The 16,342-nt window shown below is 38.0% G+C and overlaps 1 protein-coding gene across 1 annotated transcript; it reads left to right on the top strand.

Annotated features, from left to right (window-relative positions):
• Positions 1-3,278: 3,278 nt before the first annotated feature.
• ZC3H15 (zinc finger CCCH-type containing 15) lies at positions 3,279-14,969 on the top strand. Its single transcript, XM_063318091.1, has 10 exons — positions 3,279-3,492; positions 8,280-8,381; positions 8,511-8,622; positions 8,721-8,873; positions 9,873-9,964; positions 10,866-11,048; positions 11,671-11,817; positions 11,940-12,041; positions 12,306-12,432; positions 14,254-14,969. Exons 1-10 carry the CDS (start codon positions 3,397-3,399, stop codon positions 14,445-14,447), a joined length of 1,308 nt encoding a protein of 435 aa, XP_063174161.1. The 5' UTR covers positions 3,279-3,396; the 3' UTR covers positions 14,448-14,969.
• The last annotated feature ends 1,373 nt before the right edge of the window (positions 14,970-16,342 follow it).

The raw sequence follows: 16,342 nt of genomic DNA, 5'->3' as shown, positions 1-16,342 counted from the left end.
AGTGCTTGGATACAACCCAAAAAACGACAGAATGATCTCAATTCGAATTCAGGGCAAGCCATCTAACATCACAGTGATCCAAATATACGCCCCAACCACAAATGCTGAAGAAGCTGAAGTAGAGCAGTTCTATGAGGATCTGCAGCACCTACTGGACAACACGCCTAAAAGAGATGTTATTTTCATCACAGGAGACTGGAATGCTAAGGTGGGCAGTCAAATGACACCTGGAATTACAGGTAAGTATGGCCTGGGAGAACAAAACGAAGCAGGACATAAGCTGATAGAATTTTGCCAAGACAACTCACTCTGCATAACAAACACTCTCTTCCAACAACCTAAGAGACGGCTTTATACATGGACTTCACCAGATGGACAACACCGAAATCAGATTGATTACATCCTTTGCAGCCAAAGGTGGCGGACATCTGTACAGTCAGTAAAAACAAGGCCTGGAGCTGACTGTAGTTCAGATCACGAACTTCTTCTTGCACAATTTAGGATCAGACTAAAGAGATTACGGAAGACCCACAGATCAGCTAGATATGAGCTCACTAATATTCCTAAGGAATATGCAGTGGAGGTGAGGAATCGATTTAAGGGACTGGACTTAGTAGATAGGGTCCCGGAAGAACTCTGGACAGAAGTTGGCAGCATTGTTCAGGAGGCGGCAACAAAATACATCCCAAAGAAAGAGAAAACCAAGAAGGCAAAATGGCTGTCTGCTGAGACACTAGAAGTAGCCCAAGAAAGAAGGAAAGCAAAAGGCAACAGTGATAGGGGGAGATATGCCCAATTAAATGCAAAATTCCAGAGGTTAGCCAGAAGAGATAAGGAATTATTTTTAAACAAGCAATGCGCGGAAGTGGAAGAAGACAATAGAATAGGAAGGACAAGAGACCTCTTCCAGAAAATTAGAAACATTGGAGGTAAATTCCAGGCCAAAATGGGTATGATCAAAAACAAAGATGGCAAGGACCTAACAGAAGAAGAAGAGATCAAGAAAAGGTGGCAAGAATATACAGAAGACCTGTATAGGAAGGATAACAATATCGGGGATAGCTTTGACGGGGTGGTCAGTGAGCTAGAGCCAGACATCCTGAAGAGTGAGGTTGAGTGGGCCTTAAGAAGCATTGCTAATAACAAGGCAACAGGAGACGACGGCATCCCAGCTGAATTATTCAAAATCTTGCAAGATGATGCTGTCAAGGTAATGCATGCTATATGCCAGCAAATTTGGAAAACACAAGAATGGCCATCAGACTGGAAAAAATCAACTTATATCCCCATACCAAAAAAGGGAAACACTAAAGAATGTTCAAACTATCGAACAGTGGCACTCATTTCACATGCCAGTAAGGTAATGCTCAAGATCCTGCAAGGTAGACTTCAGCAGTTCATGGAGCGAGAATTGCCAGATGTACAAGCTGGGTTTAGAAAAGGCAGAGGAACTAGAGACCAAATTGCCAATATCCGCTGGATAATGGAAAAAGCCAGGGAGTTTCAGAAAAACATCTATTTCTGTTTTATTGACTATTCTAAAGCCTTTGACTGTGTGGACCATAACAAATTGTGGCAAGTTCTTAGTGGTATGGGGATACCAAGTCATCTTGTATGCCTCCTGAAGAATCTGTATAACGACCAAGTAGCAACAGTAAGAACAGACCACGGAACAACAGACTGGTTTAAGATTGGGAAAGGAGTACGGCAGGGCTGTATCCTCTCACCCTACCTATTCAACTTGTACGCAGAACACATCATGCGACAAGCTGGCCTTGAGGAATCCAAGGCTGGAGTTAAAATCTCTGGAAGAAACATTAACAATCTCAGATATGCAGATGATACCACTTTGATGGCTGAAAGCAAAGAGGAACTGAGGAGCCTTATGATGAAGGTGAAAGAAGAAAGTGCAAAAGCTGGTTTGCAGCTAAACCTCAAAAAAACCAAGATTATGGCAACCAGCTTGATTGATAACTGGCAAATAGAGGGAGAAAATGTAGAAGCAGTGAAAGACTTTGTATTCCTAGGTGCGAAGATTACTGCAGATGCTGACTGCAGTCAGGAAATCAGAAGACGCTTAATCCTTGGGAGAAGAGCAATGACAAATCTCGATAAAATAGTTAAGAGCAGAGACATCACACTGACAACAAAGGTCCGCATAGTTAAAGCAATGGTGTTCCCCGTAGTAACATATGGTTGCGAGAGCTGGACCATAAGGAAGGCTGAGCGAAGGAAGATCGATGCTTTTGAACTGTGGTGTTGGAGGAAAATTCTGAGAGTGCCTTGGACTGCAAGAAGATCAAACCAGTCCATCCTCCAGGAAATAAAGCCAGACTGCTCACTTGAGGGAATGATATTAAAGGCCAAACTGAAATACTTTGGCCACATCATGAGAAGACAGGACACCCTGGAGAAGATGCTGATGCTAGGGAGAGTGGAAGGCAAAAGGAAGAGGGGCCGACCAAGGGCAAGATGGATGGATGATATTCTAGAGGTGATGGACTCGTCCCTGAGGAAGCTGGGGGTGTTGACGACCGACAGGAAGCTCTGGCGTGGGCTGGTCCATGAAGTCACGAAGAGTCGGAAGCGACTAAACGAATAAACAACAACAAAAGTGATGACTTTTGCAAGTGATACGACCTAGCCAACCTTGGCTGATCTCAAAAAGGACTAAGGGGAAGGCAATGGCAAACCCCTTTCCATTATGTATGTATGTGTGTATGGTGTCATACATACATATTTTGGTTGGCTGACTCCGATACACACAATAACATACGAATGGAAAGTAAGTACGGTAGACACGTAAATAAGAATTAGTTAATGATCTTGCCAATTTCGAAAAGCTGGGCAAAGTCGAGCATGACTAGGACTCGGATAGAAAGTCATCAGAGGCATTCACAGGGATAGAGCGAGAAGTCGAAAAAATAATCCGGAGGAAGGGAATAGCAAACCCCTTTCCGCGGAGCCACTATACAGGTCGTAGGAGTCCAGCCCGACTTGAAAGGGAGAGCGTGAATTCGGAACGCGTCGCCCTTTCAAACCCACCCTATCCCCGCCTCCCTCTATTCCCCTCTTGACTCCGCAATCGGAAGAAAGAGCTCCGTGACGTAATACACAAAGGGCGACTTCTTCAAACCCTCACCTTCGCTTTACCCTCGCGAAATGCATTGTGGGCGCTTGCTGCGCACCCTCGCTTCCGTCTTGTGTTTCTTGCCGCTTTCCTCACTGACGGCCTGTCGCAAAACTGGGGCGTTTGTTCCGGCCGGCTGCTCTCCCTCCGTCCCGCTCCTTTCGTCACTCGCTCGTCGTCGCCCCTCCGCTTCTCGCTTGCCGTTAAGCAAAAGCGAGCGGCGCCTCTCCCTCTGGACCTCTTCCCCTCTCCTCCCCCGCCCCGAAATGCCCCCGAAGAAACAACCCGCGGCGGCGGCGGCGGCGGCGGCGGCGGCGGGGAGTAAAAAGGCGGATCAGAAGAAGAAGGAGAAGATAATCGAGGTGAGTCTCAGGCCTGAGACCTTTTCTTCAGCGAGGGAGGCTTCACGCTTTTCTCCCGGTAGTCTCTCCCTCCCTGTGGAAAAGTAGCATTGAAGGAGAAAAGGGAAGCGGGGCCTCTCCTCTCCCTGACATGCCAATTTTCCGCGTTTCCGTGTGGAAAAGTATAGATGGAGGGTGGTTCGGACCAGATGGTCTGCCTCCGTGAGTTGAGGCCACTTTTAGTAGAGTAAGAGTGAAGGAAGTCGCCCCTTCGTCTGGCGGTTTTCTCTTCCATAGACAAACCTTGGAAAAAAATGCAGCTTAGGAAGCTGTCCGTGTATATGTTGAAACTGAAATTAGGTCTAACATTTTTATTGTCATGCCTTTAGCTAGCGAGATTTGGTTAGTATATTTAGGCTTGCAGGACTTCTGTGGGTTGCATTATTAGGATTAAAAAATCGTAGGTACATAACTCTAAATAATTGTACATTTAGAAAAATGCACTAGACTGTATGTTAATCGCTAAAAAAACTTTTAGAGGCCTTGTTTTCTTAATTCAGTTTTGGTTTGAAGCCTGGGATGGTGATGAAGAAAGAGACATGTAAAGAAGGCAAGGCATCTGCTGGCATCTGTAACTGATGCTGCAGCTTTACTTTGGACTGTATGAAAATGTTCCTAATTATAGGTAGCTTTCTCAGAATCAGTCTCTGTCCATGTGTATTATGTATTTATTGCCTGTCTATCCCATGCTTTCATTAGGAATGAAAGGTGGCATATATATGAGGATCTCTCCTAATTTGATTCTTATAATGACAATCCTGTGAGGTAGGCTTAGCTGAGAGAGAGTGACTTGCCCAAAGCCACCCAGTGAACCCTGTGATTGAGTGGGTATTTGAACCAAGGCCTCCCTGGCTCTCAGTATTGGCTGACTGACATTGCAGGGATTTGTGAAAGGTGGGGTTATTGTTAAACACAAGCCCCAGTGAATCCTTTCATAGAAGTTAAAAACTAAAAAAAAGTTTAAAAAGGTTTTGCATGCTGAGGCTAAATGCTTCAGCTCTCTTAACAGTTAGGGGGAATTGTTGAGCACAGCTGGAGTGAAGCTACAAATATATGGACATAATGCCAAGGAATTAACATCATCGAGTTAAGTATCAAGCTTAAAGTTCTGATAAGTACCTACGTACAAGTGAATGCACATTGGAGTTGGCTCTAAAAATATATTAATTAGACCTGTGTGAAGTAACAGATTTCCTTCCATGAATAGATTTGTATTGTGGAGGCCACGGTTTTTTTTTTGGGGGGGGGTCAAAGAGTTGACACAATTCATTTCTGTAAAGTAATTTGCATTGGCTCTATAAACAGTTGGGACCAGTGCTGCAGGATTCAGCATGCACTGAAGCAACCCTTCCTGGAAGATGTTTGGCGCGTGCCTAAGGGGCTCCAGGCCATATGGCTTTGTTGCATACTGCAGAGAGTTCCACTAAGACCACCTCAGCCTAGAAATACTTTGGTGAGTGGTGAAGAAAGAAGACTCTTCTCAGTCTTCTCCTGTAGAACTTGTGCTGGAGCAGTTTGCCTTGGAGGGGCTGCAAAGCAGCTTTGAGGGAAGCTTTGCCTAAAACTTTGAAACAAAGCATCACTTCAAAGCTTTGCACGGCCATTACATAATAACCACATGAAGCCAAATGACTTTGAACTATTTTATGATTTACACTGCTAATTTATGATTTTGTGAGAGTTAGTAATGTATCTGGCCTCTAAAAAGTTTCAGTTAGTGGGGCAACAGCTTAAATGAAATGTCATATTGAATCTTCGGGTAAAACTGATAGGAGTGGATTTTGAGCAAAACTAAATTCCAGTTAATGTTTGCTAGAATAATAATCAATGATATCAGTGTTGGTCCATGAGACTGATATCATATTAGAATTTACCAAAATGACTACAGTAATAAATGTTTTTAGACTTGGAGTCATTAAAGCAAGCTAATCTATGGACATGGTACCTACATTAAGTTGTTATATAGAACTGTGTAAGTGAATGGTACTTAACTAATAAAATATATCACAAGTCTGTTTTTCAAAGATTTTAAAATCTAAAATAGAGACAGTGAAACTACTGAGGGGAAAAAGAACTGGAGGCATAGGAAGAATATAGGATTATTTCAATTACACATGCTTTGTTTTAGATACAGTTAGATTTTAAAGAGAGTAGTTCGAAAGACTCAAAAGATTATGGGCTGTGACTATAATCTTTGAGGAAGTAGGAGAGGAAGGGGGAATACAGTGAAAAGGAATGAAACATTGGAAGACAGGATTTGCATCAATCAGGGCATACTCAGGCTTTTTGGGAACAACTCATATTGCTGTAGTTCTTTAGATGGATATGGCAAGAGAGAGTGCTCTTGAGCTACTTTATATCTGACAAAATCATTTCCTACTTTGAGGATGGCAGTGCTAGACATGAAAGGCAAATGATCATGCTACCAATTTGTTAAAACTAATATACAATTCCAGATTAATTTGCTGGGGGGAGAGTGCTCCTCTTACTCACATTCAAATCATTCTCCAGTAAAGTCTAAAGTAACTTTTTTGCTTCTCTCTTTCTCTCTTGTTAATTTCTTTTTAAAGTATTATATAAAATATTTACAAAAATTCTAAACCTCGGAGTAAGGCAGGGACAAAGCAATAATTAGACCACATGGTACTATGGATGCAATATCAATTGGATTCATTCTTAAAAAGCAAGAGAGTGATAGATTTAGCTAACTGTCCTCTATCAGGCTTTGAGAAGTTAGTTGGTGCTCATTCTTTAGAACCAGCAATACAATATTTAAAGTCTATATTATCTTGCTAAAAACAAAAATGGGTAACTTGATTGTTGATGTCAAAGAAGGGTTAGAGACAGTTTTAGAAAGCACTGGAGAATAATACATGGCATCCTTTTAGCTTTTGTTGTTTATTCGTTCAGTCGCTTCTGACTCTTTGTGACTTCATGGACCAGTCCACGCCAGAGCTTCCTGTCGGTCGTCAACACCCCCAGCTCCCCCAGGGACAAGTCCGTCACCTCTAGAATATCATCTATCCATCTATCTTGCCCTTGGTCGGCCCCTCTTCCTTTTGCCTTCCACTCTCCCTAGCATCAGCATCTTCTCCAGGGTGTCCTGTCTTCTCATTATGTGGCCAAAGTATTTCAGTTTTGCCTTTAATATCATTCCCTCAAGTGAGCAGTCTGGCTTTATTTCCTGGAGTATGGAGTGGTTTGATCTTCTTGCAGTCCAAGGCACTCTCAGAATTTTCCTCCAACACCACAGTTCAAAAGCATCTATCTTCCTTCACTCAGCCTTCCTTATGGTCCAGCTCTCGCAGCCATATGTTACTATGGGGAAAACCATTGCTTTAACAATGTGGACCTTTGTTGTCAGTGTGATGTCTCTGCTCTTAACTATTTTATTGAGATTTGTCATTGCTCTTCTCCCAAGGATTAAACGTCTTCTGATTTCCTGACTGCAGTCAGCATCTGCAGTAATCTTTGCACCTTGAAATACAAAGTCTTTCACTGCTTCTACATTTTCTCCCTCTATTTGCCAGTTATCAATCAGGCTGGTTGCCATATCCTTTTAGCTACTAAGGAGAATTCTTTCAGCTTTATTACAGGACCTGTATCTTAAGATTTCATATCATTTGCATTCAACCCTAACAAGAATATCGTACATAATAATATCCAAGTCTAATGTATCTTTAACAGGGACCTTTCAGAAAAAGTGAAAGTTAATACCCAGCTGATCTTGTTGGCAATCAATTGATGGCTTTTTCCATAAAGGCACTACATGTTTAATATTGTCAGTTTCTACCTGGCTCTGTAGGGAACGGGGGAGAGGCAGTAGTCCCACTTTAAAGAAGCCCTATAGCAAAAATAGTTCTGACCAGGAGTGTGGATACGAAGATCTTTCCTTTTTTCCAAATAATATTGGGATTTGTTGAATCATTTGGAGTGAAAATTATATACATTTAATACTGATTCTAAGTAAGCTACAAAAATGTGGGATTTAAGCTTAACTATAACAGAGAAAAATCCAAGAGGTATTCAGAGCTATATTTAAGGCCATACATTATGTTATTTGGGGGAAAATAAAAATGCTTGAAGGCTTCTACCCCAATTATGCTCAAATAAATAATTGTATAATGCTCCATCTATTTCAGTAACCTGTTATTGCTGTAGATAGAATTTTGGAGGATGTACACACAGTTCTATTTCATACACTTTTTTTTTAGTTTCTTTTGTATGCAGAATATTTTACTTCAGTTTTATTGTCACCTGAGCATGTTTATCATAATCCTGGATTTGGAGGGTATTGAGAAGTTAAGTTAAAATCTTTCAATTATTTAAATAACCAATTTCAAATCTCAAAATTTTATTTATGGTCCAAGACCAAACACAACAACCAATTTTATTTGTATGGATACAACCAGCATACATTGTGACTGGAAATAAAATTGAATATATATGGCAAGAAATTGGACTGATGGATATGAAATAAATAAGTCTGCATGTTTCCTTTGGATTGGCATTTCTCATAGAAATTCATGTTTTATTCAAGAGAACATAGTGTACTAAAATGTAAGTGTATTCCAATAAAGCCAACATTATTTTTTTCTGTTACTGCCTATGTTCTTGTGAAAGGTGAAAGGTCCCCTGTGCAAGCACCGAGTCATGTTCTTACTAGGGATAAATTTCAAACACTGGATTGCTTTACATGAATTCTGCAAAATGTAATGCTAACACTCATGCAATTATTTCAAATTTAGGACAAAACATTTGGCTTAAAGAATAAGAAAGGAGCAAAACAGCAAAAGTTTATCAAGGCAGTGACCCACCAGGTTAAATTTGGTCAGCAGAACCCACGGCAGGTAAGCAAATGTTTACTTAGACTTTCCTCTTTTCTGTTTGCACATATCGTGATTTGATTGCCTTTTTATTGTATCTACAATGACAAATCATAGTTCGTGATGTATATTAATGATAATGTGCTCTAATAGGCTGCTCAAGCAGATGCTGACAAAAAATTAAAGAAAGATGATAAGAAGAAAGAATTGCAAGAACTGAATGAGCTTTTCAAACCTGTAGTTGCTGCCCAAAAAATCAGTAAAGGTAATTTCCTTTGATGGATCTGCATTTTTAGTGCTTCATTCCAGGTTTGTTTTTATTTAATCTGAAAAAAATTACTAAGCAATATGCAACATTTACAGGAGCAGATCCAAAATCAGTAGTCTGTGCCTTCTTCAAGCAAGGGCAATGCACAAAAGGAGACAAGTGCAAATTCTCTCATGACTTGTCTTTAGAGAGGAAGTGTGAAAAGAGAAGTGTTTACATTGATGCACGAGATGAGGATCTTGAAAAAGGTAGGTTGCTTCTGAAAATAGCAGGTTTATTTCTGTAACTTAAATTGTTCCTTTGTGGGTATATAAATAAGTATAATATTTATTAGGGTAGGTGTTCTCTTAGATGTAGCTTTGTAAGTAGCTGTGTGATCTGTTTTCTGGGCATTTTAACAAGATGTTTCTTTCACTTTGGCTACCTGATCATAGGACAAATCCAGTACTAAAATTAATTAAAATCAGTAAATGGAACATACAGATAATCATATTTTATTGTTCTCTTCTGTTGTTTGTTTTACATTTGGACTAATAAACTTGATATGAAGAAGTGTGCACACTGGTCAGATAGGCCATATTAGCAATATAATATGTAGGCTAAAAAAACAAAAACCCATCATGCTGTTGGTAAAGGCCTTCATAATAACACTAACCAGTGTAGTAGTATTATAAATATACCTTGTTATGCATGGGATGGTGCATTTTGTCTACTATTCAGATATGTTTGCAAGAAGATAAAAAACATTTGACATTTTTTTCATTCAGCCACAGTTCAGTGCTATGTGTAAATCTAGACAAAGATTGTGAGTAGTTCAGTTTCATACATAGTGCAGATTTACAGTTCATCAAAATGAAAAGTTTCAAGTCTAACAGCCATACTAGGGAAGGGGGGGTGACATTACATGAACCCAGGGCTCATTAGCATAATGCTAAATCGTGTTCTGTCTAAAATGCATGGACTAAATATTAGTACATGATATTGAATACTTGCTAAAGTATTTAAATCAAACATTTTCTATATTGTTTTTGATAACATTGCCCTGTTTTGTATGAATTAATTCATACCTAGCATTCAGTGTTTCCTTTGCTTCATTTTACTCTTTACATCCTAACTATTCATAAACATACAGATGAAATCTTCCTCTCTGTCCTGGCATGTATAGGAGAGGTTGCTAATGGTGATTAAGGCGCTTTCTTTTTTCTTAAAACATGTCTTTTCATGAAATGTTTTGCTGTTCTGTCTAGACACAATGGATAACTGGGATGAAAAAAAGCTGGAGGAGGTAGTGAACAAGAAGCATGGGGAGGCTGAAAAGAAAAAACCTAAAACGCAAATAGTATGTATTTTTCATGTGAATAGCAATATGTAATTAAATATCTTGTACTGGATTTCCTTTATGTAGATTTTACACATTATTTCATTGTGTATTCTCTCCATCTAGGAAAGAATACAAAATGAACTGAAGTACCTACTGTGCTGTGGAAGGCTAGTATAATAATAGCTGACGCTTTTCAAAACTTCCACAATTCATAAGTATAGTGTGTTTTAACCTGGACAGGTTAGCCTCAGTAACAGCATATGAACATAATAAAATGCAGGGAAATATGGAATCCATAGAATAAGAACTATCTCAGGCATATAATTATTTTGCCTTGTACTTAATAATTTTTTTCCAGATTTAATTCCAACTTTATTTTAACTAACTACTATTTTATTGTAGACACTCATTGTAACTTGAAAGGCGTGAAAAAGGGCTGAGACTTACTATAGAGAGAGAACAAATCCTATTTCAAGGAAAGATACTTACTTGTGTCAGAATAAATGAATAATATTTGGAAATATAAGTATAAACTACCTTTTCCCAATCATAAATTAAAGAGCTACTTCAAACGTATTCAGGATTATATATCTAAGTAACTGGGATTATGCTAATATGAATGGAGAATGAGATAACAAGTGTGGTGACTCGTTAGAGTATTTTAGATATTTGGTGTCAAATATCTAAAATAACCTTGCATTTTAACTAAGATAGTTCTAATTCAGGAAAACAAAGTTTGGACACTTTTTATTCTGTGGCAATAAAGCAAACATTGCCATATTGTCTCCTCAAGCTGCTTTGATATTGCTATGGGCTAATTCATATTTTTGCATTTTGTCACCAGAAATAAGAAGCATTCTCTTGTGGGTATAAAAGAGAATATGGGAAAACAGAATTTGATGCTAAATGTTTAATGCAGGTGTGCAAGTATTTCCTTGATGCTATTGAAAACAATAAATACGGCTGGTTTTGGGTCTGTCCTGGTGGAGGAGACAATTGTATGTACCGCCATGCACTCCCTCCTGGTTTTGTGCTGAAAAAGGACAAAAAGAAGGAAGAAAAAGAAGAAGAAGTTTCTTTAGAAGACTTAATAGAAAAAGAGGTAATGTAGTCACTTACTCTGAAATAGATAGAGTGAGGAAGGAATGCAGTTATTTGGGCAATGAGAGGCTCCCATTAATTGAGTATAGCTGAGAATATTACATTTAGAGATATTATTATAAAATTGCAATTATTACCTTTTAATTATTGAGAAAGATTTACAAAGTTATAGTATTCTGTTAAATTACTTTAAAAATTTAAGCTTTTTAATTTCTGCAACATTAGACAATATGAACATACATACTAGTACTTGCCTCCAGAGGGCACCCATTTTCTTAACTGAATATCTTCATGATAATGAATTTGCCTTGTATGTTTCATTGGATAAGAATAATTAATATTAGATTAGCATGGAGGGGTTTTTGACGTGAAGTTAATCTTAATTTGTACTTTATATTTCCAGCTCCTTGTAGATTCTGGATTTTAAACCCATGATTTAAAAACATGAAGTCCTGCATTTGGTTCCAGATAAGCCAGAAATTCAAGGAGACTGACCCATTAATATTCATAGTCAGCGAGCTGCACACCATCTTGCTGAAAAGGTTTAGATTTTAATGTGCTAGAGAGAGAGAAAAGAGATAGCCTTCCAAAAATCTGCTAAGTGATTATCTTTTATCTTGCAGCGTTCTGCCTTAGGACCAAATGTCACTAAAATTACTTTAGAGTCTTTTCTTGCATGGAAGAAAAGAAAAAGACAAGAAAAGATTAATAAGGCTGAACAAGATATGGAAAGAAGGAAAGCGGACTTTAAAGCTGGTAAAGCGTTGGTGGTATGTTCTGCTCTTTTACCTAGCAAAATTAGGGCAATAGTTCTTACTAAAGCAAGGTGTCTTGAAACTCATCTGCCTTTGTTACATTTTTGTTTGATGTTGTGCCTTTTCTCCATGGCTAGATCAGTGGACGTGAAGTGTTTGAATTCCGTCCAGAACTGGTTGATGCAGATGATGAAGAAGCAGATGACACCCATTATATTCAAGGCACAGGAGAAGATGAGGTAAAGCAGCTACAGGAGCAACGCATATCTGATACTGAGAAAAAAAAATATTCCTCCTCCACAATTCAAGGATCCTATAGTTAAATGCATATGCTAGATTCCTCTGTCAGTACTTGTTTTAAGATTGTAGCCCAATGCACAAGCATCTGGGCATAAACGTTATTAAATATAGGGGTAATTAATTTTGGAATAAATGTTTAAGGATTCCGCTATAAGCAGGATTGAGAAGCCTAATTATAGGAAAGCATTTTTCTTCCTCTTCAGGTTGATGAACTTGTGCGTGTAAATGATATCGACTTGAATCTTTATGTTCCAAAAGCTGTGGATGAGACTGGAATTACTGTAGCTAGTCTGGAACGATTTAGCACATACGCTTCTGCTGAGAAGGATGGTAAGACGTTTAAGAACCTGTTTTATGCTATTTGGTGAAAAATTGAGTGATTTTTAGATTCTGAATGTTATCCTATATTTAATAGCTAATCCCAAAATATGTGACTCCTATGACACGTGTGATTTGTTTTGGTAGTTTAGTTCTTCAGACAGAATATTTTGTAAACCATAATATATTATATTCCTTATTTATTTTTATTACATCTATAATCTCCAACTGTTCTACTAAAAATAAAAAATAGTGTTTGAAATGTCTGAAAATAAAATGTGGGTTAACTCACAAAGTTAAAATGAAAAGCTATCTGCAACTCATTAGAGAGAAAAGTAACAGAAAAACAAGATTAAATGTGCTTTCAGTAATAAATCAGATAGCAAAACCCTTTTTATAATTAAAAATACTTGCAGAACAGAAGAATAATAGAGATTGGAGCTAGCTTGGTCTCCCTAAACTAGAATTTTAGAGCTTGAGAACAGTGACTAAGAAGAATGTCTCATGTTCCTATTAAAACAAGTTTTTAAGAAAGATAGTCCAGACAGCAGGGATTCCCCCCACCTCAAGTTCTTAAAACCCCAGGCACACAGGATACGATCATATAGGCTGTACAGAGCTCTAGAAGTTACAACAAGCACTTTTGAATTGTGCCCATAAATGTATTTATTGATAGCCATTGATGCTGATGAAACAAGAGGATATATATTGCTGTCACTGAGGTCAAAACTCCAGACAACCCTTTGTTTCTTGTACATCTTATATAGCACAGGGATTAATCAAACCTAGATGGTCACAAGGTCAAGGGGATATAGATACAATAGAGCAGTGCAACTTTTCCTCCCTTTCCCTGAGAGCACCTTGCTGCTGCACAGAGGACAAAATAGAGTAAAGCCAGGAAAGTAGAGGTGTGTGAAATGTTTTGTTTTAAAAGATTCTGAAATGAAATGTTTTCCACACCCTTGTACGAAAGATACATTCTCCCATCTTCAGCCCATTCAGTTAGTCTTCCATGATTTGGGCCTGTTAAATGTGCTTAGGCCTGAATGGTTATTTTTCTGTTCATCAACCTAGCATTCAGCAGCAGTATGTTCAGCTCAAGGAGACTGGCACAAGTATTTGTTTCTTAAAGGCCAGTGGGTATTACAGACTGATAGACTGAATTCATTAAAGTGAAGACCATCAATCTTAGGCACCAATTAAATGGCACCGGAAAAATATAAATCCAAGGGTGTTTTTTTTAAGGACAGAATATGTTTCTTAAGACATGCTGAAAAATATAAAAATAAATGCAAAAACAAGATAAAATTGTTTCCAAGTAGAAGTTTCAAAACCTGTACTTGAAAATAAAGCTGAAATCCTAAATCTACCTGATCAGAAGGAGCTTTTTACAACTTTTGAACTGAAATGCATAAATATGTCCAGGAGGTGATTAGACACCTGATTTTTGTGGAGTTTATTTCCAAGTATAGTGCTTTGATAGCTTTATTTTGTGGTTCATCAGTTGTGTATTTTTCAGGTACATCAGTCTTGTTTAATAATATTAAATAAGATTAATGCATAAATAGAGAACCAATTTGGTATGGTGGTTAAGGCATCAGACTAGAAACCAGGAAACCGTGAGCTGTAGTGCTGTCTCAAGCACAAAACCAGCTGGCTGACCTTGGGCCGGTCACTCTCTCTCAGCCCTAGGAAGGAGGCAAGGGCAAACCACTTCCGAAATCATGCCAAGAAAACTGCAGGGACTTGTCCAGGCAGTCGCCAGGGGTTAACAATGACTGGAAAGCGCGCGCACACACACAAATGCATAATAAGAATTATTTTCTTTTTCAGACAACAAGTTAAGTGAAGCTTCAGGGGGTGGACTTGAAAATGGAGAGCAAAGTGATTTAGACCCTGACAGTGACACAGAAAGCAACCTGGAAAATGGTGTAATTGATGCCGTACCTGTTGATGAAAATCTGTTTACTGGTGAGGACTTGGAAGAACTAGAAGAGGAACTAAACACACTTGATTTAGAGGAATGAAACAAATCAAATACTGTCTTCATCTGGTTTATCTAGAATTCTTAAATGGAGTGTTCTTGGTTCCTCATGTGATTCTGGAGAGAACATTAAAGGAGAAATATTTCCCCAATTTTCTGATTCAGTCTTAACCAGTTTCATAATAAACTATCCATGCAATACACTGAAAGGATTCCTTTAATATACAGTGACATTGTAATGAAATCTCGGTATGTAATGTTAAAGACTAGCTAGTTTTCCACAGTGTATGAAGGGGAATGTTGCTGTCAGGTCCTTGAGGAGATCAAAGCACAACTGCATCTGTAATAAGTATGCTTGCGTGATTTAAGTTCAAGATGCATACTGTAAAATGAAAGTGATAACAGATTGAAATGGCTGTCCTCTCATAAGTGCTGAAATTGATCAGAAATTCTAATGCAAACATGCTCAAGATAGAGACCCATAAAGTGGCAATCTACTATGGGGCTCTGTTTTTAATATTAAACATAACTGACAGAAGTGCAAAATAAAGACTATCTGATTGAACATACTGGTCCTAGTATATATGCATGTTCTGCAGGTAGCAGTAGACTTGAACAAAAGCAGTTTTGCAGGTGGATGCAGCTTATGCTGTAATCTCTAGGTAGTGGTTCTGAATGCAAACGCATATTCCTTGCTTCTGTTGATCCAAAAACCAAACCAAAAATCCAGAATAAGCCATGATTTCCACAAGTTTGTTCTTGTATGCATATGTAATGTAAATTTTGTGACAGTTCAGATTTCTGCTTTGAATCATCTGCACTCTTTATTTTCTAGAAGCAAAGCAAAAACAAGTTGCACATAATTGAAAAGTGAAGTACTGTATTACAGTGGCGTTTTAGATACAGTGTACGAGCCAGGTAGATTAATGTTAAATAGTTGCTTTGCATTTTGTTTTATAACAATGCTGAGAAGCTATCCTTACAGATTTTGATTGCAAAGCGATGATGTGAGAAGGGCTGTCTGACTAATGTGAACTTTGATATGTCTTAGAAATCAGGCTTTCATATTCATTTCAAAAGTGTCTTTAGTGTCTAGCTTGAAATCAGCAGCCTATGTACAAATCCAAAAACCATTATTTGGAAAGAGGATTATGAACACTGGGAATTAGAAGTAATTTTACTGTTTGATCTAGCTGTTAAAAGGCAATTCCTTGCCCCATATCCAGAGAAGTGTGTACTATCTTTTTCATTGTAAGTTGATATTTTAATGTAAAATAGAGGATTATAGACTAGTAAATCAAAATCTTCCTGGAATTCTACTGGCTTCCAACTGGATTAAGCAAGGAAACAAAGCCGATATAATGTATAGTGAGATGGTTCTTCAAGGATGCCATTATTTTTATATTTTATGTATAAATTATACATAAATGCAAAATATCCAGTTTCTTCTTTGTCACTCATTTTCTCCCACCAGCCCTTTTATAGATTATACCTCTTGTTTCTTTGCCTTAATTTTCCAGCTCATCAGAGACTTATGGACTTAAGCTTACATTCAGTTTATTTTTTTAATGTGTATTTTTAAAATACCACAAAATATCATAGCCTAGCTGTTTGCAAGGGGAAGGGAATATTAATGTAGTTTGGCATCTTGATGTTTCTCCCTAAAAAAAAAAGTTTGGAATAATCTTTCCCTCAAAAAGTAAAAATAATTCAATAAGCCAATTAATGTTTATAAACAATGGATTGTGACGGCTGTATTTATTTTTGCAGTGTTGTTCATTTTTGCATTGCTACACCAAACAAACCTTAATGAGGTATAAATACATCAATGTATTTTTTATTCTGAAAGTGATTTGATTTTTTGATTGTAATGGGTGAAGCTGTTTATGTTTTTTTTTTCAGGAAGATTAAAAAATGTAATTAAAGTTCAGAAGAAGA

The sequence above is a fragment of the Candoia aspera genome, chromosome 1, assembly GCF_035149785.1.
Source record: "Candoia aspera isolate rCanAsp1 chromosome 1, rCanAsp1.hap2, whole genome shotgun sequence".
Lineage (NCBI taxonomy): Eukaryota > Metazoa > Chordata > Lepidosauria > Squamata > Boidae > Candoia > Candoia aspera.
The sequence above is the reverse complement of the archived record's forward strand: the minus strand, read 5'-3'. Positions and strand labels throughout refer to the sequence as shown.

Coding starts and splice junctions, on each gene's coding strand:
- ZC3H15 (XM_063318091.1), top strand. CDS start 3,397: ATGCCCCCGAAGAAACAACCCGCGGCGGCGGCGGCGGCGGCGGCGGCG. Junction 8,874..9,872: donor AGATGAGGATCTTGAAAAAG/GTAGGTTGCTTC, acceptor TGTTCTGTCTAG/ACACAATGGATAACTGGGAT. Junction 12,433..14,253: donor CGCTTCTGCTGAGAAGGATG/GTAAGACGTTTA, acceptor TTTCTTTTTCAG/ACAACAAGTTAAGTGAAGCT.